The 26,994-nt window shown below is 37.1% G+C and overlaps 1 protein-coding gene across 2 annotated transcripts in view; it reads right to left on the reverse strand.

Annotated features, from left to right (window-relative positions):
* The window catches only part of LOC127963257 (solute carrier family 15 member 4), a 58,435-nt gene that overhangs the window by 29,900 nt on the left and 1,541 nt on the right, over positions 1-26,994 (reverse strand). For both annotated transcript variants that reach the window (XM_052563066.1, XM_052563065.1), the window contains exons 3-6: positions 24,462-24,754; positions 23,040-23,181; positions 20,891-20,968; positions 14,516-14,696 (exon numbers count right to left, since the gene is read on the reverse strand). In XM_052563066.1, the coding sequence (XP_052419026.1) occupies positions 14,516-14,696; positions 20,891-20,968; positions 23,040-23,181; positions 24,462-24,754 (694 nt within the window). The remainder of the gene's footprint in view (positions 1-14,515; positions 14,697-20,890; positions 20,969-23,039; positions 23,182-24,461; positions 24,755-26,994) is intronic.

Here is a 26,994-nt window from a genome sequence, read left to right on the forward strand (position 1 = left end):
ACATTTCAACAATTTTCTCACGTATTTGTTGGAAAACTGGCGATACTCGGCCCATCTTTGCTCCTAAAGGATTAGACCTTTCTTGGATGCCGCTTTTGTACCAAATGATAATTACAATCACCTGTTGACATCACCTGTTTCAAATCACATCATTATTTAACCATTTTACCTAATTACTAGCCCTAAATTGCTCCTGTCCCAACTTTTTATGAAATGTGATGCAGGTCTGAATGACAGGAAAGGATGCATATTTACAAATGACATGAAGTTGACCAGACAAAACATGAAATATTTTGTGTTCATATTGTCTGCAATGAAATACAAGTCAAAGTAAATTTAGAAATCACTACTTTCTTTTTTTATTTGCGTTTTCCATACTGTCCCAACCTTTTCTGATTTGGGGTTGTACATATTTTGTGTTTTCAAATATGAAAAAGATTGTGCACATTGTGTGCTATAATTAAATTGTACTGTATTACTTAGATATTTTTAAAACTGAAATTCTGCTTGACAAATATACAGATTTGTAAGTTCACTTAAAGAACATTAAAGAACAAAGAAAGGTATAGAACAGGAAAATGTTAAATATATACAAACACTCACAAAAATGCCATTTAAGGATTGTGGTCACTTATTATTATTTGTATTTATTCTTTTATTTTTTAAAGAAAGTAATACTTTTGTTTAGAAATGTCACATTAAATTGAACAAAAGTGACAGCAAAGACTAAAAAACTAACATTACATAAAAAAATGCATTCTTTGAACTGTTCATCAAAAACCCTAAAATGAAAAAAAAAAAAGTAAAAAGTGAAGTAACAATTTCTTTTCAAAACTGATAATAAGAGGAAATGTTTCTTGATCAGCAAATAATCTGAATAGAATTATTTTTGAAAGATCACGTGACACTGAAGACTGGCTGCTGAAAATCTAGCTTTGCAATTGTATGTAAATATATATTCTATTTTAAAATAAAACACAAACCAGTTATGTTAAACAGTAAAAATATTTTACAGTACTACTCTTTTTACTGTATTTTTATCAAATAAATGCAACCTTGGTGAGCATAAGAGACGTCTCTCAAAAACATTAACAAAAAAACAACTTCAAACTATTGAACAATTAATGAAAATAATTGTATATACATATTTTAACATGCATTTTTATTGTATATACATCAGCAATAATCAACTATTGAGCACGTGCTTTCTAAAAATTGGCAGCAGTCACTAAAAAACTAGGTTTTGAACATGTGTGTGCATGTGTGTTTCCAGCCCAGTGTGTCAGAGTGTTAGATCAGTATCAAATACATGTGTGGATGTTTGGAGAGTAAGTGCATGTAACAGTGAATGAAAAAAGTATGAAGAGTCCATTAATGGATTAAGTGTCAGGTCAATGCCAACGCTTCACACAGGTCAAAAACAGCTTATCTCCCAAACACAAAATTATACCAGGCAGCTGGGTTTAGCAGGTAATCAGAGTGGAGCAGAGATTGTCAGCCTGGACTATCTAAGAGCTTGATCCAATAATAACCATGTTGCAGGTGCCATTCAGATAACTCCTCGTGGGATCCCTCCATCATACTGACATGCACATATTCCCATTTTGAAGGGGTATGACCTTGTATTTAATTTGCTTAAAATAGCAGTGTGTGATGCAGAGCATCTACAGCATGCTGCTAACTCAAAGCGCTTCAGTTAACAAAACAGTAGCTTTTTTTCTGTCTTCCTGTCTGTTTCATCTTTCATTTCCCCCCTCCACCCCTCGCCCAAACACCAGAAGCGTTCCGCTCTGATCTGTGGCTGTGGTGTGTCAGATTTAGATCAGAATACAAATGATGCCAGGAATAAAACACTTTTTGGCTAAAAGTGCGACCCGCTGCAGATTACAGACCTCTCTTCTGCACTTCCAAGAGATACTAAACCCAGATTGAAAAAATGTTTTATTTCTGGAGAATTCAACAGAAGTAGAACTGCCCCAAGGCATCGTCTGGTGTGTGGCGGGCGCGTGTGTTTGCAGCTTTGTTGTCGGAGCAGCTTGCTGTGCAAATGGCTGCTTCCTGAGTGCAGGACAACAAGTGTGTCCAGGTGTGTGGGCATCATCTGTGCTTGCGGGTAGGGTTGGCTTCAGAGCTATACTACTGCCAAGCACCCATCTGTTTGGTAAATGTTGTGTAAATGTTGTGAGGAGGTTCTGGCAGTGGTATTTTAAAACTCACCTAAGCCCTGCTGGGTTCAGCTACTGTGTAGACTCGGATTAAAAGTGCTTCAGTACACTCAAGTTTGGAGGCAGATGCCTTGTGTATCAGCACATAAATGTACAAACACAAATCTAACGGAAATACAACAGAAATACAATAATAATACATTTTTGACAATCCAATCTATCCCTGATAAATGAAAAACAGCCCCACTCTATTTTTTTTCTTAGTGAACATCCTATTAGACTACACCCTAATATTCTATGAAATACATATCTGCTCATAACTTTACATGCCTCTTGCATTATTGCAGTAACAATAATTGGTATCGTAAAAGCCCTGAGAAAGTTATTTGACTTAACAGATATTAGCATACTATAAACATAAGCATTTAAAGTGGACTACATCAATATATAGTGCACTGTATACCAGCAATAATTCTGGCTCCCACAGATTGGTTATGTGCCCATGTGGAAGACAGATTAGTCCTGTCACTTTAAGAAGTTACACCTAATGTCAGCTCGTTAGGTGTATAAGACACCTGTCCACACAATCTGTATCTTCCATTCCAACTGATCCCACCACCATGGGCAAGAACAAAGAGCGGTCAAAGGACGTAAGAGACAAGATCAAAGATCTGCACAAGGCTGGAATGGGCTACAAGACCATCAGCAAGAAGCTTGGTGAGCAGGAGACAACTGTTGGTACGATTATTCAAAAATGGAAAAAATACAAAACAACTATCTTAAATATGCCTTGGTCTGAAGCTCCGTGCAAGATCTTGCCTCATGGGGTAAGGGTGATCATGAGAAAGGTGAGGGATCAGCTCCAAACTACACGGGAGGAGCTTGATAATGATCTTAAGGCAGTTAGGACCACAGTCACCAAGCAAACCACTTGTAGCACACTACGCCGCAATGGACCGAAATCCTGCAGTGCCAGTAAGGTCCCCTGCTCAAGGCGGCACATGTACAGGCCTGTTGAAAGTTTGCCAAAAGCACATCAAAATGATTCCGGGAAGGCTTGGGAGAGAGTGCAGTAGTCAGATGAGACCAAAATCGAGCTCTTTGGCACTCACTCGACTCACTGTGTTTGGAGGGAGAGAAATGCTGACTATGACCCCAAGAACACCATCCCTAAAGTCAAGCACAGAGGTGGAAACATTATGCCTTGAGACAGGTTTTTGCTAAGGCTACAGGACGACTTTACTGGATTGAGAGGCAAATAGACGGTGTAGCAGAAATGAGTCAAACCAGACAAATCAAAGAGTCTATCAGAGCTGTGTGCATTGAAACGAGAGCCGAACTCCTCAGGAAGTCATAAATCAGTTCTAGTGCCACAAGAACCAAGCAAGATAACCAACCAACCAACTTGTTCACACAACAGCTTTCAACATTAACACCAATAGAACAATTATTAACAATTTTAATTCGAAGAAGAGATTGTCAAATTTATTGTTCGTGATTGAAATGCAACGCTGGACATCACATGTAAACCCAGGAGATCATGTTAAATACTTGCACTGACTTCCCCCATCAGGCAGAACCAGACTGAAATTCCTAAGGGGGAAGGGCTTTAAACCTTTGTCTTCACAGAAAAGTCCCTTTGCCAGAGAATGGCAAAGAAACTGCTTGTTGTACATTATATATGGACCAGAATGAACTCAAAAAGACTTATAAATGAATCGTTCCATTGCTTAACTCCATATTCATTTATGTGTAACCCACACATTTGACTATCATGTATAATCACTTATTGTGTATGTCTTTTGATAACTATAGGATACATAGTCATGACTAGTATTGATATAATCAAATTTTCTTGCTTGATATTGTCCTGACAATCATTTATTTGTAAAATATATCATAATTGTGTTATAGGAATCATGTCCAAAATTAGACCCTGTGAGGCAAGAACCACATGCTTGGTAAGATAAACAAATGATTTATGATACCCACCCCAAGACCATATCTGATTGGTCAAGGCAACATTTGAGGGGTGGCCAACAAGGAAGTTTAAATACTTTGGACCCCATAAAACTTTGCTTTTAGTCTGCTTTTAGTCCCTAGCTGCTGCTATTAGCCATGTCGGCTTTTAGTCTGCTTTTAGTTCCAGCCTTGCTTGTGCTATCAGTCATGCTATTAGTCATGCCTGCTCTTAGCTTTTAGCTTGTAGCTTTGCTACCTAGCTTTAGCTTGTAGCATCTAGCCATGCGGTTAGTCATCATTGTTCTTTGAGCGCGGTTCCAGCGTGCCTGCCTGCTGCTACTATGCCACAATGAGAAGGAACACAACCTAGTCTCGTCAAACTTTATTTCTTTTCTTTTCCGTTTGAGAGTTTCGTGTTCTGAGTTAAGTTTTGTAACGTCGACCTCGTCTGCGCGTTTGAACTCCAACCAGCCACACAACTCCAGCTTCAGCCAACGCCCAAGCACGGGCTCCCCAAGACGTCACTTCAGCCAACTGAACTTCCAGCCAATCAGCGACACCGGGATACCCCTTTCAACTGGAGTCCCTTTCACAGCAAATGAAGGCAACGTATTCCCAGATATTTGTTGTGCTGGTGTATCTAATATAATTTTAACCCCATTGAGGAACTCAATGCGAGCGCTAATTACGTGATTGATGGTTGTTCATGTCTATGCAATTTAACGTATTGCTGTTAACTTGGGATTCCATATTTCCATTCTCTTAAACTCATCTTTCCCTAACTTTCGATCTTCCTGCAACTTGTGTGAATGTGTGTGTGCGTGCGTTTATGTGTTAGATTAGTTTATATGTCTTAGATTTATCTAATAAAGCCTTATTCATATTGAAAAGAGAAGTATCTTGTGTTTTGTGCTTACAAGTTAATGTCTTAAACTGCCGATCTTGTTACTGTGCTAATTAATAGTGTTTCACTATAGTTTGGATATTAGTATCCAGCGCAGTTTTGATGTTAAACGGCTAGTTCACTGAATCGCAGGGCGTCTCCGTGAACAGCCGTGAAACAGTGATTCTGTTCAAATTCCCTTTAAAATCTTAAATGATTCCCTTTGAGCTAAATTGACCTGTTTCCCTTACAACGGGGTCCAGTACAATCAAATCTTGAACGAGAACCTCCTTCCCTCAGCCAGAACACTGAAGTTGGATCACGGATGGGTCTTCCAGCATGACAATGACCCAAAATATACCACCAAAGCAACAAGAAGTAGCTCAGGAAGAAGCATGTTAAGGTCATGGAGTGGTCAAGCCAGGCTACAGACCTCAATCCTATAGAAAATCTGTTGAGGGAAACTTTGAGTTGCCAATCGACAGCCAAGAAAATTTAAGGGGTTAGAGAGAATCTGTAAAGAGGAGTGGATCAAAATTCCTCCTGAGATGTGTGCAAACCTGGTGACCAATTACAAAAAAATGGTCTTATTATGTGCTTGCCAACAAGGGTTTCTAAACAAAGTACTAACTCATGTTTTACTTGGGGATTAAATTCTTATTTCTAGAGCTGGGCAAGTTAACGCGTTATTATCACGTTAACACATTAATCGATTAAGCGGATAATTATTTTAAATCGCACGTAAACACAGTTTTTTATTATTATGAAAATCCATTGCTTACTGGCTCTGATTACACATACAGACAAATCATGGGTCACAGGAGGGGTTGCTTCCGATCAAATTATTTAAGCTAAGCATCAGCATTCACAAACCACTGTGCATTGTTATTTTTAGCAGAAAAGAATGCAACAAGCTCGTAATCAAGACTTCATAAATGGGAAATAGTAAGTTTCCAATAGTTCATTGTTTTGTTAACTTTGTGGTTTATTATTTTAAGTTGTATGGGACGCGGTAACACTGCTTTCCATATCTATCACTTTTGCCGCTCAGAAATATTCAGCACGTATCAGAAGATCTGGGCTCTGGCGTGGTTAGTGCTCACATTCACGGATCTAGATATAACTGAACTGCGCTCTTGCCCATCTCTTACAACCGAGCCAGGGACTTGCCAAACAGAGCGAACACTAGTCAAACAAACCAGGCTTTGGGGGTTAAGATTGGCTAGTATGAGCACACCCTAACTATTCTCCTGCATCCCGGACATACGGGTCTCTGTGTACCTGCCCATCAAGTGTTGTCCCGTGCCGCACTCTGCTGCGTTGGGTCCCGCGATCATGCAGGTCTCTAATAGGAAGGGGCCTGTTATAATGTTATGATCGAGGCTCCCTACACTACACAACAGTCTACACTACTTTTGAATGCATTATTCGTTTTGTATATAACAATGCGATTAATTGCAGACAATCATGTGATTAATCGCGATAGTAATAAAAAAATAAAAATCGTTGCCCAGCACTACTTATTTCACTCACTGAAATGCAAATAAATTTGTATCCTTTATATATTGTATTTGTCTTTGCTTTGTTTTCTGTCTCTTTACATTAGAATAAACTTACCATAAAAATTACAAAGCCTTAATTTCTTTGTAAGTGGGTAAACCTACCAACAACCAGGACTCTTCCTAGAGCTGGCCTCCTGGCCAAAGTGAGCAATTGATGGAGAAGGGCTTTGGTTAGTATGGTGATCAAGAACCTGATATTCACTCTAGTTGAGCTCCATGATCATATGTGAAGAAAGGAGAAATCTAAGGACAAACACCACTGCAACACTCCACTGATCTGGGCTTTATGGTGGTGTGGCCAAACTCAACCCTCTACTCAGTGAAGACACATGAAAACACACTTGGAATTTACAAAAAAAAGTGAAAAAGCGAAGTGCTGTGAATACTTTCTGGATGCACTGTCTAGATTGTGAACAAGGGTCAAAGGTCACCACCAAAGCTGTCTGGATGTATACTCACACTCTAAATGATATTTGTACTAAGTGCAATAACCTTAAATAGATAGATACACTAAATGTAAATAGCAGTATGTTTTTGAACTACCTGCAAACAGTGTTATTGTAGATGCTATTTATACAAAGTAGTGACAGATACTTGAAAACAGGTGACTGAATCTGCCAAAACTTTGAAAACAACAATCCTCAAAAACAATTTAAAACAACATTCATATTTTTTTGCTAAATCATGGAGTGTAGATTGAGAACTGTGCTGGGGTCCACATTTCAAATAATTTTTGAATTTGATGTTCTCTCCATCTATGAACATAATTGTATGTCACATTACGAACAAAATAAATTACTTTGAAGAGAGACATTCTCTTTGTCGTTAATGCTTCTGAGGTTTCATTCAAAGCGATGAGTCACAAAATCTTTGCAATTATTTATCAAAAGCTGCAATTATTTATTATTTATCATCCTTGACTCTTTGCATGAATGCCTGCAATTTACCTTCATGTTGCGTGTGCCGCAGGTGACATTTCTGTGTATGTGTATATGTTGATGTACTATGAAAAGTGAAATCAAGCAGGGCTTCGAAAGAAAGAAAAAGAACGAGCAAAGGGGCCCAGAAAGGAAAAAGCAGTGTGATTACTATATGTTGGGTATAAATGAGGGGGCACTAAAAGACTCATTTCCCAAGATATCTCATCTATATAATAATCCCCATTAGTGGGACCCATTATGTCTCTCAAACACACACACACTCACCCCTCTGCATTCTAATATACACACACCATGCCTAATATTTCTCCATAACACACATACACATTCACACATAGTAAGCATCCTTAAACCATGCTTGTATCAGGTAGCAGTTTATTAATGAGTCAGTCTGTGTCATTGAGTGGGAGTACAAAAGATGGGACGCTCTCTTTCTCTCTCAAGAAGGAGAGCATGAGTCCCAAAGGTTCTCATTAGTTTGATCTCTACAATACACACACACTCACAAAGAGTGTGATATGAACATGGTTTGCACATTCTGATTCCACAAGAGTGTGCCAACGAGTTCCTCCCGCTCTTGGCAACATCAAAGCAATGGTTATTATTAGATAACATCTGTATTGTGGACTGCATACTAGACTTCCTGCGTGTTCTGCCTTTATCATGCAATACTAAGGTCATTTTCTTCTGCATCTTTTTAAAACAGTGGTTCTCAACTAGTTTTGCATCAGGACCCATTTTTTTTTAATTGGACAAGGAGTGGTGACCCAATATTACCTTTAAAATCACATTCTGAAATGTACTAATTAGGTTATTATTAAATTCTGCTTGAATGTCAATGGTTTTATGCTCTCAGTGACATTTTATATTAACTTAACAAATTCTGCCGTTTATTCACTCTCATGTCCTTCCAAATCCATTAAGCTTTCATTCATCTTCAAAACAAAAATTAAGATTTTTAATGAACCCTGAGAGATTTCTGTACCTCCAATAAAAGTCCAAAACTTTAATGCTTCAAAAAGGATAAAAATGTGAGTAAATGATATTAATCAAGTGGACCTCTGAGGAGAATTTATTCATGTGTGTCAGGCAAGCATGTATGAGCATCAACTGAAGTGTTGTCTTTCAATAGCAAATAAAACACATTTTAAAGCACACAATATCTTAAAGCCTTAATGTTTTAACTTTACAGTTGTGCAGTACAATTCACTTTAAAGATTCACATTTTATTCATGTAGATGATATAAAAACGTGCCAAAAATTCAGATGGAAAATTACATGAAATTACATGTAATTACATGTAAAAAAATGTTTTTTAAAATGTTATTTTTTAAACACTGCCTTGAAAAGGACACATCATAAAGAGAGGTTTAAGTTTTATCCTTAACTCTAGAAGCTGCTAAATATATTCTGTTGTAGTTTTGTTGCTCTGAATTTACTCTACATCACTTTCACATTCAGTTCATTCAGCTATTCAGTTCATTCCAACCAGTGCTACAGTTATTTTCGCTGTCAATCATAGCAATGATTTGCGGAACAATTAAGCAGATTCACTTGTGCAGTTTTTTACACATTCGTTTGCTACTCCTGGACTCCGTGGACATTCGATACTCTTAAACAAACAAAAAAACTTTTTAGAAACCTGAGCAAAGGGCTCCTCTTTTAGCGCACCTGACTGAGCTTACACATGCGAAAACTACAAATATAATGAATTATTAACTACATAATCAACCTCTTATTTACACAGTGTATATGCTTTTTTTTCTCTCTCTCATTATAATAGGTTGCTCTGCGAGCGTGTAGAACTCGAATTAAACTTGTGAAAACAAATATTAGTTTAGAGGGAATTCTGACTAACCTACAGACTGGCCATTGCTTTCAGCAGATATGCCTGTGATTGGCTATACTCAACGTTGCAAAAACACATTGTGAAAATGTGTGGTTTTATCATTTGCGACCAAAGTTTGCAAGCAAAAACACACAGCAGCGTTTAAAAGCGGTTGACTACAAGTGGGTACAGAATTTAATTGGTAGTAAAAAAGACTGTAAAAAGCCCCTCTCCCCACAAAATGTAAAAACTCACCTGATCTACACGAATTACACAAATGACCAATTTTGAATTCAAAACGGCAAATTTCCCCAAAAGGTGACAAATTTGCATCCCTGATGTCAGACATAAATTGAACTAGCAGGTAATGACTGACCATTTTCTTGGACAAAAATGTGCGGTACCCCTGAAAACAAGATAAATGCGTTATTATGTTTTAGTCTGCTTTCCAAGAAGAATAAGATATACACATGTGCTAAAATGGTACTTGCTTTTAGGAATACTCTAGCTTGTAGATGACCTTAAAACTAAAAGCCACAAAATTCCAGAGTGCTTTAAAACAACAATTGGACCCACTTTATATTAAGTGGCCTTAACTACTATGTACTTACATTTTAATTAATAATTTAGTACAATGTACTTATTGTGTACATACATGTTTTTACATTGTACTTATATTAAAAAAAAAACTACATGTAATTACATCTGTATTTAATATCTGTTATTACATTTATAATTACACTGTTGACCCATACTTTACACCTTAACCCACCCTTAAACTTACCCATACCTCCAACCCTCTCCCTAACCTTACCCCTATCCCACCTCAATAGCAGCAAAAGTGTTTTACAATACAATATGAACACAATAAGTACATTGTACTTATTTTTGTATGTAAGTACATAGTAGTTAAGGCCACCTAATATAAAGTGGGACCCAACTATTACTTTGTAGACTTTTACGTCTTTAAGTTCCTGGTCTGTTATTAGTTTTCTATATCAGACAGTCCTTGAACTGTATGTTGGTATGCTGCCTAGTGCACACAAAATTGGCAAGCACATTCTCAAAACTGCAACCTACAATCTGATTGATTGGCTTTACTCAATTTCCAGAAGTGCTTCAGGGTGCACAGGTTTTTATCAGTAAAACCAGGAAATGTTGTGTTTACAAGATCTCAGACCGTTAGAATGAGTGCTTCTGAGAAAGACCTAGAAGGTAGATTTGGAAAAGTTTGTCATATTAAAATTTTGAACACGTTCACATGCACAACCTCACACTGATTATGTTGTATAGAGCTGACATAAGTTTTAAAATAAAATATGGTTTTACAGATCACCTAGATAATATCTTTCTTTCGATCTGAGACGTGGACTACACTAGCCATATCAGACATCAGTCATTTTAGTCAACAGGTACCAGTATATTAAAGGGGGAGCAAATCAATTGAAGTAAACACCTGAAAACTGCAATCATGCAGCAAAGCAGCACTCGACGTCAATCTCTCATTATTTTGACTGTTTTGAGTTTCTCAGAACTTTGTGGTGTTTACCACTTAAAGAATCCCTCATGATGACTACAAACCCACATTTATACAGATTGATGGCAGCTGAGACAGATGAGGAATTTTAAAAAGTCTAAACTCTCTCTCTCTCCCTCACTGTGCAGAGTTTGACAGTGGTTTAAAGAGTCAAAGACAGACAGGGTGGGAGAGAAAAATATTCATACTTTCCCCACACTCCAGAGCGCATCTCCCAAAACTCATCTCACTCAAAAAGCGCTTTAGTCTGAAATATGTCAATGTCTGGACGCAGTGTACACTGTCAGGCTGACTAAGCTCGGTTTAATCCACTGGGCAGAGCTGGAATTGGACTGGGGACTGACTGGAGTGCTGGGCGCAGTCAAACTGAACAATGAGAAACTGCTGGCCTGTCAACGGTGTCTTCTTCTACAACCTCTGAACAGGCACTCCACGACTACTCTCTCAATGTGTGACTCGAACTTTTGTTTATGTGTAGACACAATCTTAAAAAGTGTTGTCTTAGTAGCGAGGCATCAACTGTGTACAGAACTTCAGACAAAAACACTTGGAAGGAAAGTGCTGAAGTTTCTGGAGACTGCTGTGCCTAAAAATCTAGTGAGCCGCTTTTTTCTGTCGGCTCATTTGGGATGATAATGCAGCTTTGAACAGCCAATATTTTCATGGCACTACAATTTTTTTTTTTTTATTAATGTGTGGTAGAAATAAATACTTTCTATTAAACATTAGATTTAATTATTTTAATAAGGTAAAAAAAAAAAAAACCTTGACCAATAAGTTTCCATTATTTTATAATTAACATTATAAATGTATAAATTATTCAAAGAATAATTTTTATTTAAAAAATTTAACTCATACTTCAAAATAAACTGGAAAACAATGGTGTAGCACGATTTGTAAATAATTGATTTGAATGTCTTATAACAAATCATTCTTGAAATTTAACATCTTAATCCATTTAAACCAAATAAAATTGCAACAACAATCCATCAGAGAAACAAAAAAAGGTAAACAAATAAGATGTAGGCCAAACTTATTGTTGAGCCATGAAGATACCTAATTTTGGCCAAAATCCTACGCATTTCTATCGTACATGGCCAAAAAAAAAGGCAATCAAGTTATATAGATCACTCGGTTTTGAGATACATTCCTCGTATTGGGGGGCTTCGAAGGAAACAACAAGTGAGTGGATAGTGAAAGTTCCTCTGCAAAAAATATGTTGTGGGAATAATGAAAAGAGAAAAAGCGCTGATTCAGGTTGGTATTTTCCAGGACAGTGGGCTGTATGAATATTAACTGTCAGAACAAGCAGGAATATCGATCCACGTTCTGCAGGGTTCAATAGAGCTGGCTCAAGGTTGGATAGGAGTGACAGAATTCAGAGGGGAGATCATTGGTCTGTGTGAACGTGTCAAGAGCATGTGGGTGTTTGTCAGTGAGTCATTCTACATCGAATCTCTGCCATCTTGGAGTCACTGTACCTTATCTGACGAATGGAAAACTTATAACCTCTCTGAGATGAACTCATTTCTCAGAATAAGGTGAAGAGTACAAAGAAAACACAATTTGACACAATTGTCTGTGTGTATGTATTGATAGCTCACCAAACTCTTAATATTGGCTCAGCATTTTGATGTCACAGTGTTTGTCAGCTCGATCTGTGAGTTGTCTTGAGTGTGTTACACCAGGGACTACATGTTTGGACAATTTATCTTCCACATTGATTCTGTTTTGGCTTGACACATGATGATGGATCCATGCACCACTCTGGACTATATTGACTGATGCCTTACTGTCATGTTTTGCCTGTAGCATGTACAACGCTGTGATTAAAAATGCAGTTGTTTGGTTCACATCGAACAAACTGTAACAGGGCACAAGTCTAGTAAAATGTTCCACTTTTGATTTGTTTGACCATTACATGATCTAGTCTGTTCCTGAGGATCGCCCAGGTTCTTCTTAAGGGCAATGACTTTTTCCACACCATTGAAATTGAACACCAAAAGAAGTTGCACCAAACTTGTGTCTCCGTTTTACCACCAGACCATCTGAATACAACCACAAACCACAATAAATTCTGATCCCACAAAATAGTACAAATGTGCTCAACTACTGCTACTGTCTGAGCAGTCCACACTACTGTTACTAAGGTTTTTTTTTTTTATATAATACTTTTGTTAAGAAAGGATGCATTAAAGTTATTAAAAGTAAATACATTTTTGAATGTTACAGAATATTTATATTCACATTTTAGATTTATATTTTATGCATTTAGCAGACGCTTTTATCTAAAGCAACTTACAGTGCATTCAGGCTAACAGTTTTTACCTAACATGTGTTCCCTGGGAATCAAACCCACAACCTTGCGCTGCTAACACAATGCTCTAACACTTGAGCCACAGGAACACTACATTAATTTACATTTATTTTACCATTTATTTCCGATAAATGCTGCTCTTTGGAACTTTACATAAGTCAAGAATTCTGAAAAAAATACTCCACAGTTTTCACAAAAAATATTAAGCACAACTGTTTTTAACATAAGTAATAAATTGTTCTTGGTCAGCAAATCAGCATATAAGAATGATGCTAAATATTAGAATGATTGGAAAAATGGCTGCTAAAAATTAAGCTTCGTCATCACAGGAGTAAACTATACTTTAAAATATATTAATAGAGAAAACAGTTACTTCCAATTGTAATAATACTTCAGAATATTTCAGTTTTTACTGTATTTTTAATCAAATAAATGAGGCCTTGGTGAGCATTGTTGACTTCTTTCAAAAACATAAATATCTCACAACCCCAATTTTTTTTTTATGTATGTTTATACTTTGTAAACTAACCTTAGCACTGTCTAAAGGTTTTATACAATTTTTACATTGTATTATTGCCAACAGGTAACATGGTGAAGTTGGTGTACATTATTTTAATTATTACTGTAATCCAATTACAATGTCAAAAATCAGTGTAGCTGTTCATTCCTAAATGAATAAACACTATTAATAATGATAAATAACATCAGTCAACCTTTAGTAACAATTGGAGGAACCTTCTTCAGACACAGTACAATACAAATTCAGAGGAAACAGCTACAGACTGAGCTCACAAATTCACTCCCTCATGTGGCGCAGTACGTCTCTCTTACATGTACTGTTTCATTCAAGATTAGCATATTTATGATGTTACAATGTACTGAATCGTGAAGTGTATCATATCATGGAGTAGCTGGCTATACCCAGCTATAGAGTTAAGGATATATGCTTGTGTAATTTAGGTCTCAGTGTTTTGTAGCATGTGTGTTACAGTATGTCACATAAAACTGAACACACAGCATATGAACCTTATGAAGTCTGAAATGAAAGCTCACTACCGTGACAGTCACATATATTTTAACACATATATTTAAAATGTGTATGCAAATGTCTGTTATCACACTCAAACACTCCCACATGAGTGTCAGTTTGTGAATATGTATAAAGAAGCTTCCACCCCACAAACCAGCACACAGACAGTTTGTGTGGCAAGAGAGCAAGCTGAAGAACAAAAAGCACAGGTTCACAGACTCAGCCATAAATCTTTGTTGTGTGTGTTGATGATGCACTAAATACATGTCATTTAGTGTGTGTTGTTGACTCACCAGCTGCCACCGCCGAGCACATGACAAAGAACATGCCCACGGCGATTCTTTTTAGAGGTGAGGGCACCAGGCCCTTGCGTTTGAGCATGGGGTCCACCACTTTATCCTTGAGGGGGATCAACATGAGGATCAGCACGGCATCAAACATGGTCAGCCAAGCTGCCGGGAAGCGAAAGGTACTCTAGGAACAACAGGGGAATACAATGAGTCATGTTTACAAAACGAACAGGAACCAGGCTACGTGCAGGTCACTCAAAATACTCAGGTGCTTCATTCTTTTCTATTTGTCCCCAACTGAGAAAGTAAGTATAAGTCTAAATGTGAATTCTGAAAGAGCATAGGAATGAGAGAGAGAGAGAGAGAGAGAGAGAGAGAGAGCAGAAAACCGAATCATTACAGCAACCTTAGCGCCCTCATGTGGTAAGTGCTGGTCAATGGGTGTAAAACTTATCCAGTAAGAGAGAGGGACAGGTCTCTTAACAGCCCATAAAATCATTAATCAATTGTTAAGTACTTTAATATCACATGGGGATTGAAGAGCGTGCATCAGAGCACCTGTTTCATAATGAATAGCTGATTGCTCCACTCACATGCCACTGATGAGTGATGGAAACCTGAGCAAACTGGGAAAAAAAAAGTGCATCACCTAGAGCGAAACTATTTGGGAATGATGGATTCTGGAGATTTTTGACAGAGAGAAAAAAAAATTGCATTTGTAAGAAACTAGATTTTTACATTTCTAAAAATAAATAAATAAAAATTTGTAGGGTTTGCCAATGCAACACTTAAAAGTCTATTCGGTAATATAGATGATGTGGACATTTAAGACCATTTTGACAGTGAAAGGAAAAACATCTCCCTTAATAAAGAGCGTCATTTTTGTATTTCTGAAGAAAAAGAAAATGAGTAGGGTTTGCATATGCAAAACCTGATGTCACTCAGGTGGTTGACGGGCAGTTTTTTTTTTGTGTGTGTGTATCACTACAGGTGTGTTCTATTCGACCATAAGTGCCCTACGAAGTGGACTTCATAGGGTATTGTACCATTTTAATTCGAAATTCCAGTCTGAAGGGACATCAATAAATCACTTCACAGGAAGTGGAAAGGGAAATTACCCACCGGTCATTGCACATCAACCCAGTATTTACAAAAGTTTGAATCAAATAAAGCCAGTGAAACGAGTTTAATTACTCCCAGGTGTTGTTTGTATGTGTTTTTTTCGGATTTAAAGTGTGTGAAGCGTTACAGTCACAATGCATCATGATTATGGTTAACTAAGAGAAATTACACATCTAATGTAAGTAAATTACGTTCATTTTCATATTAAACATCAGACGATTATCACTCAGTTTAGCACTAAAAAAAAAGACATTTATAGCCCTAAATTAATAATACATTCATATTTATACAAGCACACCTACATGCATTCTACAAGTATATTAAATGAACATAAGTACATTGATTTAAGCCATCATAGCTCAAACTCCTCTAATATACATGACTCAAGGGTTGTTTATGTTTGATAACTTTGCAGGGTGTTCCAAATTGAACACGTTTTGTCAAATGAACTTCAACAGATATCTGACGACAAGTGAACAACAACTATGGACACTGAGAATCAGAACACAGTCTATCTTGTTGCTGTGGTGTTCTGGGTGGATGTCAGGGTGTTGCTATGAAGTTGATAAAGCTTTCTGACCGTTCTTGCTTATGGGCCCAAGTCCAAAAAAGCCCACAGCCACAAGTCTCTTTGATATTCTGGACTCTAGAAATGAGTCACTCTTAACAAATTTATCTTTCTTTCTTGTACATTAACCCTGATTACTAAGAAGCCATAAAATGTGAGGTATAATTCATATCCAGGGTGCATAAACAGCAAGTAGTAGTTGCGACACAAATGTGTGGTCAAATGACAAGTTTTAACTCCGATTATCTGTATTTTAACTTTGGCCACTGTGGGAAATCATCTGTCCTCATATCCTGCATAGACAGGACGTGATAATCTGAATGAGCAGAATTAGTTCGACGCTGCTCTATGCATGCAGCAAAAATTAAAAACAGCCCAATCAATTCAAATCAAGTCTTGATCTGATTGGGTGTAATTAATTCAAACACCCTGTACAATACTTCACCATCTGTACGTTTTAATTGACGTTAATCAAATAATGCCTGTGAAATACAACGCCAGAGGACCAGATGCCAGGGCTCAAAAAGAGAGGTTTATTATGCATCCATGCCTGCAGGTGTTCATAGGCCTATCACACACACATTTGCACCTCCAGCAGAGTATTAGTCGGTTAAGTGGAGAGCGTGCCTCAGTCAGAATGTCTGAATTTAATTCAACAGCTTCAGTCAGTCCCAAATCTACTGATGCTTTTAACACTTTTAATTCTCCAGCTTGCTCCCTCATTACATTTACATTTCTTTGACTAAGCACTGGTAATTTATACATGTCCCTCCAAGCGCTGTCTCCCCTTCATCATCATGCACTTTTAAATACTTTTTTCTCCATTTGAAATTGCCAGCTTGCATCATTCTATCATCATATCATTTTCACCCACATTACCACTCGTGTCTGTGTCTCTCTATGGGTATCTCCTAATTAAGAGCTCACAGTTTGGCCTTGTTAAGACTTTGCACTGAAATCCCTTTAGGCTGTGCGGTCCACCGAGACAAATCTACAGCAGCACATGTTCATTTAGAAGGGGAAGCCCTTGTGTGTGAGAGAACAAGCGACAGATGGGGATTTGCACACTTAAGCATGCACTCCAGAGAAACACCATTAAACCCACGATAGAATGTCAAATGACTTGATTTCTATTGAAACAGGAAGCTGGGGAAGGACCTCTATTTCTGACTCATCAACATGATTGTTGAATAGAATATTTTAGAGCAAAATCAGGGAACACACTTTTTTTTTCTGAAACAGTTTGTAATATTTAACTGCTAAAAAAAACATTGTTTAATGCATGTACATTACCTTACATGGTATTATGTTATTAAGCATAATCACTGTAATATTGTGCATAAAAAATACACTTGTTTATATGTTAAATAAAGGTGTGTAACTGCGTTTATATGGAACCTGCCAGATGACATTCAGGGGGGAAAAAAAACCACATAATTTGTTTACACAATTTGTTCATTTGTTCCCTGTCATGTTTTTGTATGTCTTAAGCAAACATAGTGTCCAATTCACCTGGTCGACAATTAAAATAAACATTCATTCGTTCAATTCAATTCAACTCATTTGTGACCCTGAACCACCAAATTATTTTAAACAGATTTATACATCATCTGAAAGCTGAATAAATACACTTTCCATGAATGTTAGGATATGAAGTTGAAGTTGTCCAAATGAAGTTCTTATCAAAAATGTAATAACAATTAAAAAATATATTCAAGGAACATGGTATTATTTAATATTTAAAAATCAAGAATTTTGACCCATACAATGTATTGTTGGCAATTGCTACAAATATACCCCAGTGACTTAAAGGGTTAGTTCACACATTAATCAAAATTATGTCATTAATAACTCCCATGAGACCTTCTTTTATCTTTGGTTCTTTTGCGCTCAACCTAGTGACTTCATTTGTGATGATTGCCCTTGATTCAAGCCTTCGGTTTACCCGCGCTCATAACACTAGCACAGAATCAGTTCAGAATCAATCACCAAAAGAATCAGTTCAGTTCAGACGCCCTGTGTGTCGGTCTGCTTCACGCTGAATCACACATGCATGTATCATCAGCTCCTCGGTTCACGAATTGGACGCGTCTGACAGAAACGGTTCTTGACTCGAGAACAAGTCAATCTTTTGTTCGTTATCTGGCTCGGCTCAGTGTTCATCTTCAGTTCTCTCTTCACAGCAGTTCAGTCAGTGTACTGTTTAAGTAAATGAATTACTCCGGGATATTGGTTTGTTTAAACTCACAGTCAGCCTCATTAAAAAAGTTAACAGCTTAAGTCATTTGTGGATTAATGATTATTGGAGATGCGAACCATTTCAAACGATTCAGTTCGATTTGGTGAACTGGTTCAAGAAGATCCGGTTTCATCGAATGATTCGTTCGTGAACCGGATATCACTAACTGATTTGTTTTGAACTCTCTCATAACAGACTCGGAAGAGAAGACAATGCTGAAAAAAGTCGCATTTTTTGCTATTTTTGGACCAAAATGTATTTTCGATGCTTCAAAATATTCTAAATGACCCTCTGATGTCACATGGACTACTTTGATGATGTTTTTCTTACCTTTCTGGACATGGACAGTATACCGTACACAGTTTCAATTGAGGGACTGAGAGCTCTCGGACTAAATCTAAAATATCTTAAACAGTGTTCTGAAGATGAAGGGAGGTCTTACGGGTTTGGAACGACATGAGGGTGAGTCATTAATGACATAATTTTGATTACTGGGTGAACTATCCCTTTAAGTCTGGTTTTGTGCACCAAGGTCACAATTTTATTTTAATCAACCACATACTGTAACAACATTCTAAAAGCAATTTTTATCAGCTTAACATACAACAACATAACATATTTACAGTACGGTTGAAAAGTAGGGTCAGCGCTTTTTTGTTTTTTGGATTATATGGATCAAAAGTGGCAGTATGTTACCTATTTCTTATTTATATTAAAGCGGTTTCTATTTATCAAACATTCAAAGAATCCTGAAAAAATATATCATTATGGTTTCCACACAAAATTTAAAAAAAGTTGTAAATTGAGCTTTGTAAAAATGTGTAAAATATTTTTAAAAATATTACAACAATTACATATTAAAATACTGTTATATATAAAACAGTAATTTCAAATTGTAATAGGTTTTCACAATATTAAGAAATATTATATGAGGCAGCAAGTTTTGCACAGGCAAGCAGAACTCATATTTTCTTCAAAACAAGTATTGTTGTATAGACTAGTTAAAGAAAAACAGTGTCCAACAAGTTAGTTTTTTTTTTTTTTCGTAACAAAAGTGTCTTTCACTTCTTCTCTTCTTCAACCACTACACTTTTCTTCCTTCTAAACCAGACAAAGAGAAATGTTTCATCTTTGATTTAAGTGAAGATGCTGGACAGCTTGAAGATGCTGGACTGTGTTTATTCATTCATTCATTACAGAAAAAGTCGTAGCCTATACATTCTGACTGCCTGACCTGTCAAGACAAGCTAATCCATCTATAAGAACTAATCCCATAAAAAAATAAACAAGCATTCCCATGTCATACTTTTAAATGTTAGCAGAAAATGGCATAACCACAATAAAAGTACTCGGGAAATTTACATTTAAAGAGCATGAGGTGCTTTACAACAGTCTCTTCAATGTGACCCTGCTGTTACACTCTAGAGCGCTGTTATTTAACAGCCAATTACGTCTTTTTCACTTCCCCATTGTAGTTTCGCACTTCCTCTGTCCTTACCATGTGACTTTGAATCTAATTCTGGATAGCTCCATTTCAGACAGCCGTGAAATGGCACGTACACACAAATGCACATGTTGTTCAACCAGTTACATTTGTGTCTATGCATTTTCATGGTCATAGAGCAACATGTGACTGCATTGTCTCTGCTGATCAGACAGCCCCGGAGTCGTGATTTTGGATTAGTCACTGTGAAACCATTTTGAGTGGATTTAATTCAAAGCGAAGGTTCTGACACACTTACCTAGTAGAGCGTATACATAAACACCCACACACACACACACACACATGCACAAAAACAAATAAACAGCAAGTTCAGATGAGAATGCAGGTGCTGGGTGCTAATCTGTGATTAGAGAGGGTCATGGTTTTCAAGTTAATACCTTGGTTTTCAAAGGATTTCTCTAGCTCATGCGTGCCAGAGTCTCCAAAGAGTATCCTAAACATCCTCTACTCTACAGCCAGACAAACACCACAAGCACCTGGCATCACCACAGGCATCCTGTTTGCTCTCAAATTAAACCTGAGAAATCAAGTCATTTAAACATACCGTATTTTACACTGCTGTGTTCACTTATAATGTTACTCGAGGTTTCTTGCACTAAAATAATCAAAATTAAAGTCTCTTGTCAACCCTAACAATTAATCAGACAGTTTTTTGTTGAGAAAAATGATCAATGAAAATGCCGTTGACAAAGTCATATTTAATTTATATGCAGCACTTGCATCATTAATGAAAACATCTGCGGCATTGAAACTGTTGCTTCTTAATAGCATGGCCCAATAAGAAACATGGGATAACTGATGAAGAATTTGACCAGGGCAAAGGCAAAAAAAGAGGCCAACCACTTAAATAATTGAATTCTTCATTAACAAAGCAATTATAATTTTCTTTCCAGCCAATTTGGAAATGATCTGACATTATTGGCACTGAAATAGCGGTTCTCTTACCAGGTTGGAGTCTGTGGAGTTGGAAACGTCTCCAGGAATTCTCAGATGGAGACTCTGGAGATAATATGTGGTCTGCATCTGTAAGTGAAGACAACAGCACACATTAACATGTAGGCTGCACTGGTTCTTACCAGCCTACTATGATCCATTTACCACCTGTAGAGACACTTTACAGAATATTGAAATAGGGCCGAGGAAGAAAATAGCAAGTGACAATATTTCAGCCAGTAAAAGCAGTTTGGCTCTTCATGAAGACATTAAGCAATATCTATTCATACAGAAAGTCATTAGGAATTTTTCAGAAAAGTTCTTTACTCGAACTTTAATTTAAGTCCACGAGGACTAACAATGTCAGATAACCTTTCTAACAGTTGGCAAGCGTCTCTGCAGACAAAACATATGGGATGACAGGGCCTCAAAAAGCTGACCTTCTGTGGTAATTGGAGAACAAGAATCTTGTTTTCACGTGAGATAGACTACAAAACAATTATTCTTATCCCAACAGTTCCACAGCAATTTAACATGACCACAAACGCTGCATTCACTGAAGGAAATTACTCAATGCATTTTTAAAGTGAAGACTTCTACAGCATAAATATACGTTTTTGTTGTTGTTACCATACGGTGAAGATCTGGAAAATAATTAAGGTGAAGGAACAGACATCCTGATAAAATTGGGACAGTGTCGCTTTTATGAGCCATGTCCTGCAACACAGCATTACAGTCATATTACGCATATACGTAATTGTCAAGCGGCAACCTCTCACTCTCTATCGTGAAGCCCAAATGGAAGTGACTTAAACTGTAATTCATTGACTGTCCGGTAGAGGCTGGCTGCAAAAGGGAGTCAATTCCAACTTTACAGAATAAAAAAATAAAATAAAATTTACAGCCTGGTTTTGGTCTAAATAGCTAATTTTGCTCTCCATGACCACTGTGAGGGGGGTGAATTTTTTTTATAACTCATCCATTTAAATTAAGCCTTAATGTTCTGCATAATTAAGGGCAAAGCCACTTGAGTGACAGGTGGATTGCCGCTGAAGATACAGCTGTCGAGCTAGGTGTGCGTGGTTTCAGCAACCAGTTCCCGCCTTTTTGCCCATTTTCGATTATTCGAATGACATGAGGTGACGCACTGTTAAGATGGCGACGGCCAGCTCCGCCTACTTTTGGATTCAAAAATGCTCTTCGCAAACCTATGGGTGACGTCACACACAATGTCCATGTTTTTATACAGCCTATGGCAATTGCGCAAATGCTGGAACAAGGAAATGGCTTACTTTCAGCAAATATCAGCTCATAAAAACAAACTGTACTCAACTTTGGAAATCTGACAAACCATTTTCATTGCCAGTCATCTTTAAACATCAGCCGGAGATTCTTGCTAACGTTTCAATACACGAGGATAGGTATGATTCCTGTAACGTGTCCAAATATTAGATCCATTTGATACACTTCAACACAAATGGTTTCTTCATTCTTTTAATAAACTGTTATGAATTCAAACATTTATTTAAACACTTTAAATGTCCATTCGATCAGACAAGCATTATCCGATAATCTAAGTGTGTTCTGTGGGGGAAGTAAGAAATGAAAAATGGCTGAAAATTTCACTTAGGTGGTTTAAAATGCAGAAATGAGAGAGACAGACCTTGAAAATATTTAAACATTGAAATTTAAAGTGGGTTGACACACAACCTCTGTTTTTCTGTGGTAAGGTGACATAAATTCAGCGGTTACGGGCCCCACGCCGGCTGTTGAAGGAACGCTGCTTTAGTAGTAGAGATGCCCCAGCAAGGCACATATAAAGTCCCTCAAGGAAGCACCTGTCTGCTCAAGGGCTTTAAACCCACCCATTCCATAAAGGCTCCAAATTTGACAAACCTTAATATGTCAGAGACAAAATCTCTGCTTATAAACATCCATCACTTGTATTTGACATGCCAACGACACCGTTCATCACCACCATGGCTCTCCTTCTGCATAAGACACCTAATAAAATACCTATGCAATTTCCCATTCATCCTCTGTCACAACTACAGTAAATTAAGGTAAAAATACATTGTTGGTACATTTCCCTATTTTTGAGGACCAATAACTGGCATAACAGATCTGACAGACATAGTACACCCACCCATAAAAACCTTACCTGGAAATAGACAGTCCAGTACGGAATGAGGGCCAGGAAAACAGGAAGTATTTTAACCAGCGCTTTCACTTCCTCCACCTTCTCCTCTGAAAATCGCCCACCGTACGTCACCTTAGCGCCATCCAGTAGAGATGGCTTTGGCCTTGTGGGGGAAACAAGGATTTTAACAAGCATTCATTTTAAAAAAATATAATAATAATTAAAAAAAAACACTAAATTATAAAGAAAAAAAAAAAGATAACTAAAGAAAGAAGCACGGTTTTGGCCAACTTAAAAAATAATAACATCACTTTTTTTTTTTTCATGAAGTGCCTGTTCTTTGATTTTAGACAGAGGGCTCGGCACTTGACAGTAACTTATGCCACAGAGACACGATGAACATACGAGACAGACAAGAGAGGTGGATCAAAGAAGAAGATGAGGGATAACATTACAGACTAATAGACTCATCTGAACCTGGAGTTTAGGTTCCCACGAAAGAACTGCATACATTTACAATCTAACAAACCAAAACCATTTTACACAGTAGAAACTGTATAAAGACTAATAGCCACATTTATTTTGAAGTTTAAGAATAAATCTTTATAAACATGACATTATTTATACTTTCTGAATATGCAATAACTGCAAAACTAATGTGCATTCTTTTTACTCTTCTCTTTGCTGCACTTGTTGCTGCACTTGTACAAAAACGCATCTTTTCATTAATAGGAAGTGAAAAAGAAAAGCAATACCCAAACTGGGCCTCACTTATCAACCCAACATAGAATTGAGCGCAGATCCGAGCACACAAACCTACGACAGGGTTTACTTGTGATTCCTGAAATCGTATCGTACAAATGATAGTACATTGATAAATGTGAAGGCTGAAAACAATCAGAATTGAATATCAAGCCTCTAAAAGTTCAAAATAGAAGCCTTGCCCCTAGACTTTACAACACGGAGAAAATATAACCCAACCAAAAAGAGGAAGTAATCTCGTCAAAGAGAAACTGATCTTACTGCAAAAACCCATCAACCTTTTAATTGCAAACAACTACATAACTGTTGTGTGTGTGTGTGTATCAGTTAATATAATGAAACATTTATAAACATTATAAACACTGTATAGCCTATTTAGTTCACCTCACAATATGAACAAAATGCCATTATTATACAGTTGTCCAACTACTTTACTATAGAACTTAGTTCAGGCTTCAAGTTCAGGCTACTTGTGTACACAAGCTGAGACCTGACGTAAGACTTTAACATATCCACCACTCACATCCATATTAATAAATAATGCCAAGTGTCACATAAAAACGACCGTAGATCCAATTTTCAGTCATACGTTGTTGTTGTTTTTTTTTTTTAAAGAGAAGGCAAGGTCAAGATTAGTTTCATTTGGACTTCTTTATTCAGTAAAGTAAATGTGGCCCTCACCTGAGCAGACTTGGTTCTTTTGGCCCGCGTCCACAGAGGGCCGAGGCCAGGATCCGGAACATGTCGCTGAAGGCACTGCCATCTGCAGGTTTGGTTATAAATACCGTTTTGCCCAGAACAAAGACGATGAGGGACACCCCGAGGCAGACGGCAGGGATGATGTAACCAGTAAAGAAGCTCATGTTCTGCTGAATATAAGCTACTCCACCCAGCGAGAAAATCGCTCCAAGATTAATGCACCAGTAGAACCAGTTAAAGAACCGCCGCGTTGCCTCCGGACCTCGATCCTTCACCTGGAAGGACAGAAATCACAAATACATGTGTGAACTTCATGATTACAGATTCATTTTTATTTACTTGTTTTATTAGTTTTAAGTGCACAGGAACAACTAACTGAAAATCCTCCTTATTTGAATAACTAAATCACTTTTAAATTCATAATAACCAGTCCTATAACTGGTTCAGTAACAAACACAGGCAATAATAACATGAACACAATATCCAGATAGAAAAACGTTGACGTTACAAAGTAGTCAATAAGCACATCAACACTCAATACTAACATTCTTCATTTAATTCAAGAAATGACTTGCAATTTACTAAATGCATTAACAAACTTGTGTGAAGTGCATGCACATGCTTTTTTAAAGCGATGTCTGCTCTCAAAAAGCTAAAAACATGCAGCTGTAGTCATACAATGAGAGATATAGATCCACCAATTTTGGGGAAAGTGTCAATATGCTGTAACTTGTAAGCCAGTTTTCAGTTCATTGCACCACTTCCTCAGTGTTTAAATGGGATCTATGCCCCACAATGCTTCCCAGATGGCACATTCTGCAGTACATTTCTTTACTGAATATAAAAAACACGTGATGATCATATGACAACAAGGCAGCAAGTCAACAGACATAAACACTAGCCTAATCCAAGTCCTCCACACTGCAAAAATAAGCCTGGAGTTTTTATTTTCTTCAAACTTTTCAAATAATCCAGCAGACCAGGTAACTGGGAAAACAAAATAAAAAAATCTGTCAAGCAGATAGATAAACCAACAAAGACAGATGTCAGTTTTACTTCCCAAGTAGTTAGTATCATTTTGCGTGTTCTGTGTATTTCAGCCAGAGAATCATGCAGAAGAGTATTGCTCATCATCATATGGGGTTTCTAATTAGTCATTTAGCAAATTATTCCTTACAGTTTGTCCAAAACAGGGATATTCCCCACTGTACAGGGCTACTGTAAAGTTTCATGTCACTGAGAGGTCATGTAATCAGATTAAATTGGTAATATATATATATTTTTTTTTTTGTATAAATGTTTTTGCACATTGTAAGAAATGTTTGGTGGTGCTACTTGAGAATCAATCTACATTACATCATTGAATTTCTTCAGCATTTAATTCTCCCCAGCAACACAACACATTCAATTTTCAGAAGGCAATGTAGTTCTTCTAACCAAATTTAAAAAAAACAGACCTTGGCAGTGACCATAGAAATCACTTCATCAAAATTCTAAGAATTTAGATCTTGTGACTCAAGTCATTTTGAAGGCCACATGGCTAATTCAGACTCAAAGTACCTCAGAAATGTGTGTTATATGCGTCTTGTCATTTAATAAGTGAAGTGAAAGTGCCCCGAGGTGTGTCCGAATTTAAGGAAGCATCACAAAACTGCTGTTGCCAAGGGAACCACAATAGCACTTTCTGAAATGCAGAAACCCATACTTAAGCAATAATTGTAAATTTTTCTATTATTGAATTTGTTAATTTAAAGCTCCTTTTAAGACATGACGATGTTAGGTAAAATGAGTCACTCTTGCTTCATTCCAAACCTGTATGACGATCTTCTGTGTAACACAAAAGGTTAATTTTATATTGAAAGTGAATGAGGAATAAGAGTGTGAAGTGAATGTGAAACGGATTATAAAAGTGGTCCATATGACTTGTGAGCTATATTCGGTTTATGTACCTACCCTGTGTCTCTCGTTGGTTCATTCATGAGAGAAACGGCCATGTCTGATTTGTGCCATTTTTTATTTTGCATCTTTTCACAATTAATTTACAAATATAATGTTTACTAATCGAATAGATCCACTCTCCATTTCAATTCATTGACAATATGTCCCAACAGTTTATAGCCCCCACTTGAAAGGAAGATTAAATGTTGTTGCACAAAGATATAACATGCATCCATAACGACTCTCTTGGAATATGGTGCGTTTACTTTTATGATACTTTGCATCCTTTTTGAAGTATAAAATGACCAGCCCCTAAAGCAAATGGACAGAGCAAACAGCACTTTACTCAAAACGTCTTCTTTTGTGTTCCTAAACCAAAAACTGAGAAAACCAAATCCAAATCCCAAAAAATAAAAGAAAAACAAAAGCAATAACTCGTTGTATCTACAGACAGCACCAGCCAGGGTTTACCTAAAGCTCCCAAAAGAACAAACACCAGCAAGCTCGTTAAAGGTCTTATTACCATTTAGAGTTTCATAAAAGCCAGACATAGTAGAAAATATTGCTCGGAGAATCA

The sequence above is a fragment of the Carassius gibelio genome, chromosome B8, assembly GCF_023724105.1.
Source record: "Carassius gibelio isolate Cgi1373 ecotype wild population from Czech Republic chromosome B8, carGib1.2-hapl.c, whole genome shotgun sequence".
NCBI lineage: Eukaryota > Metazoa > Chordata > Actinopteri > Cypriniformes > Cyprinidae > Carassius > Carassius gibelio.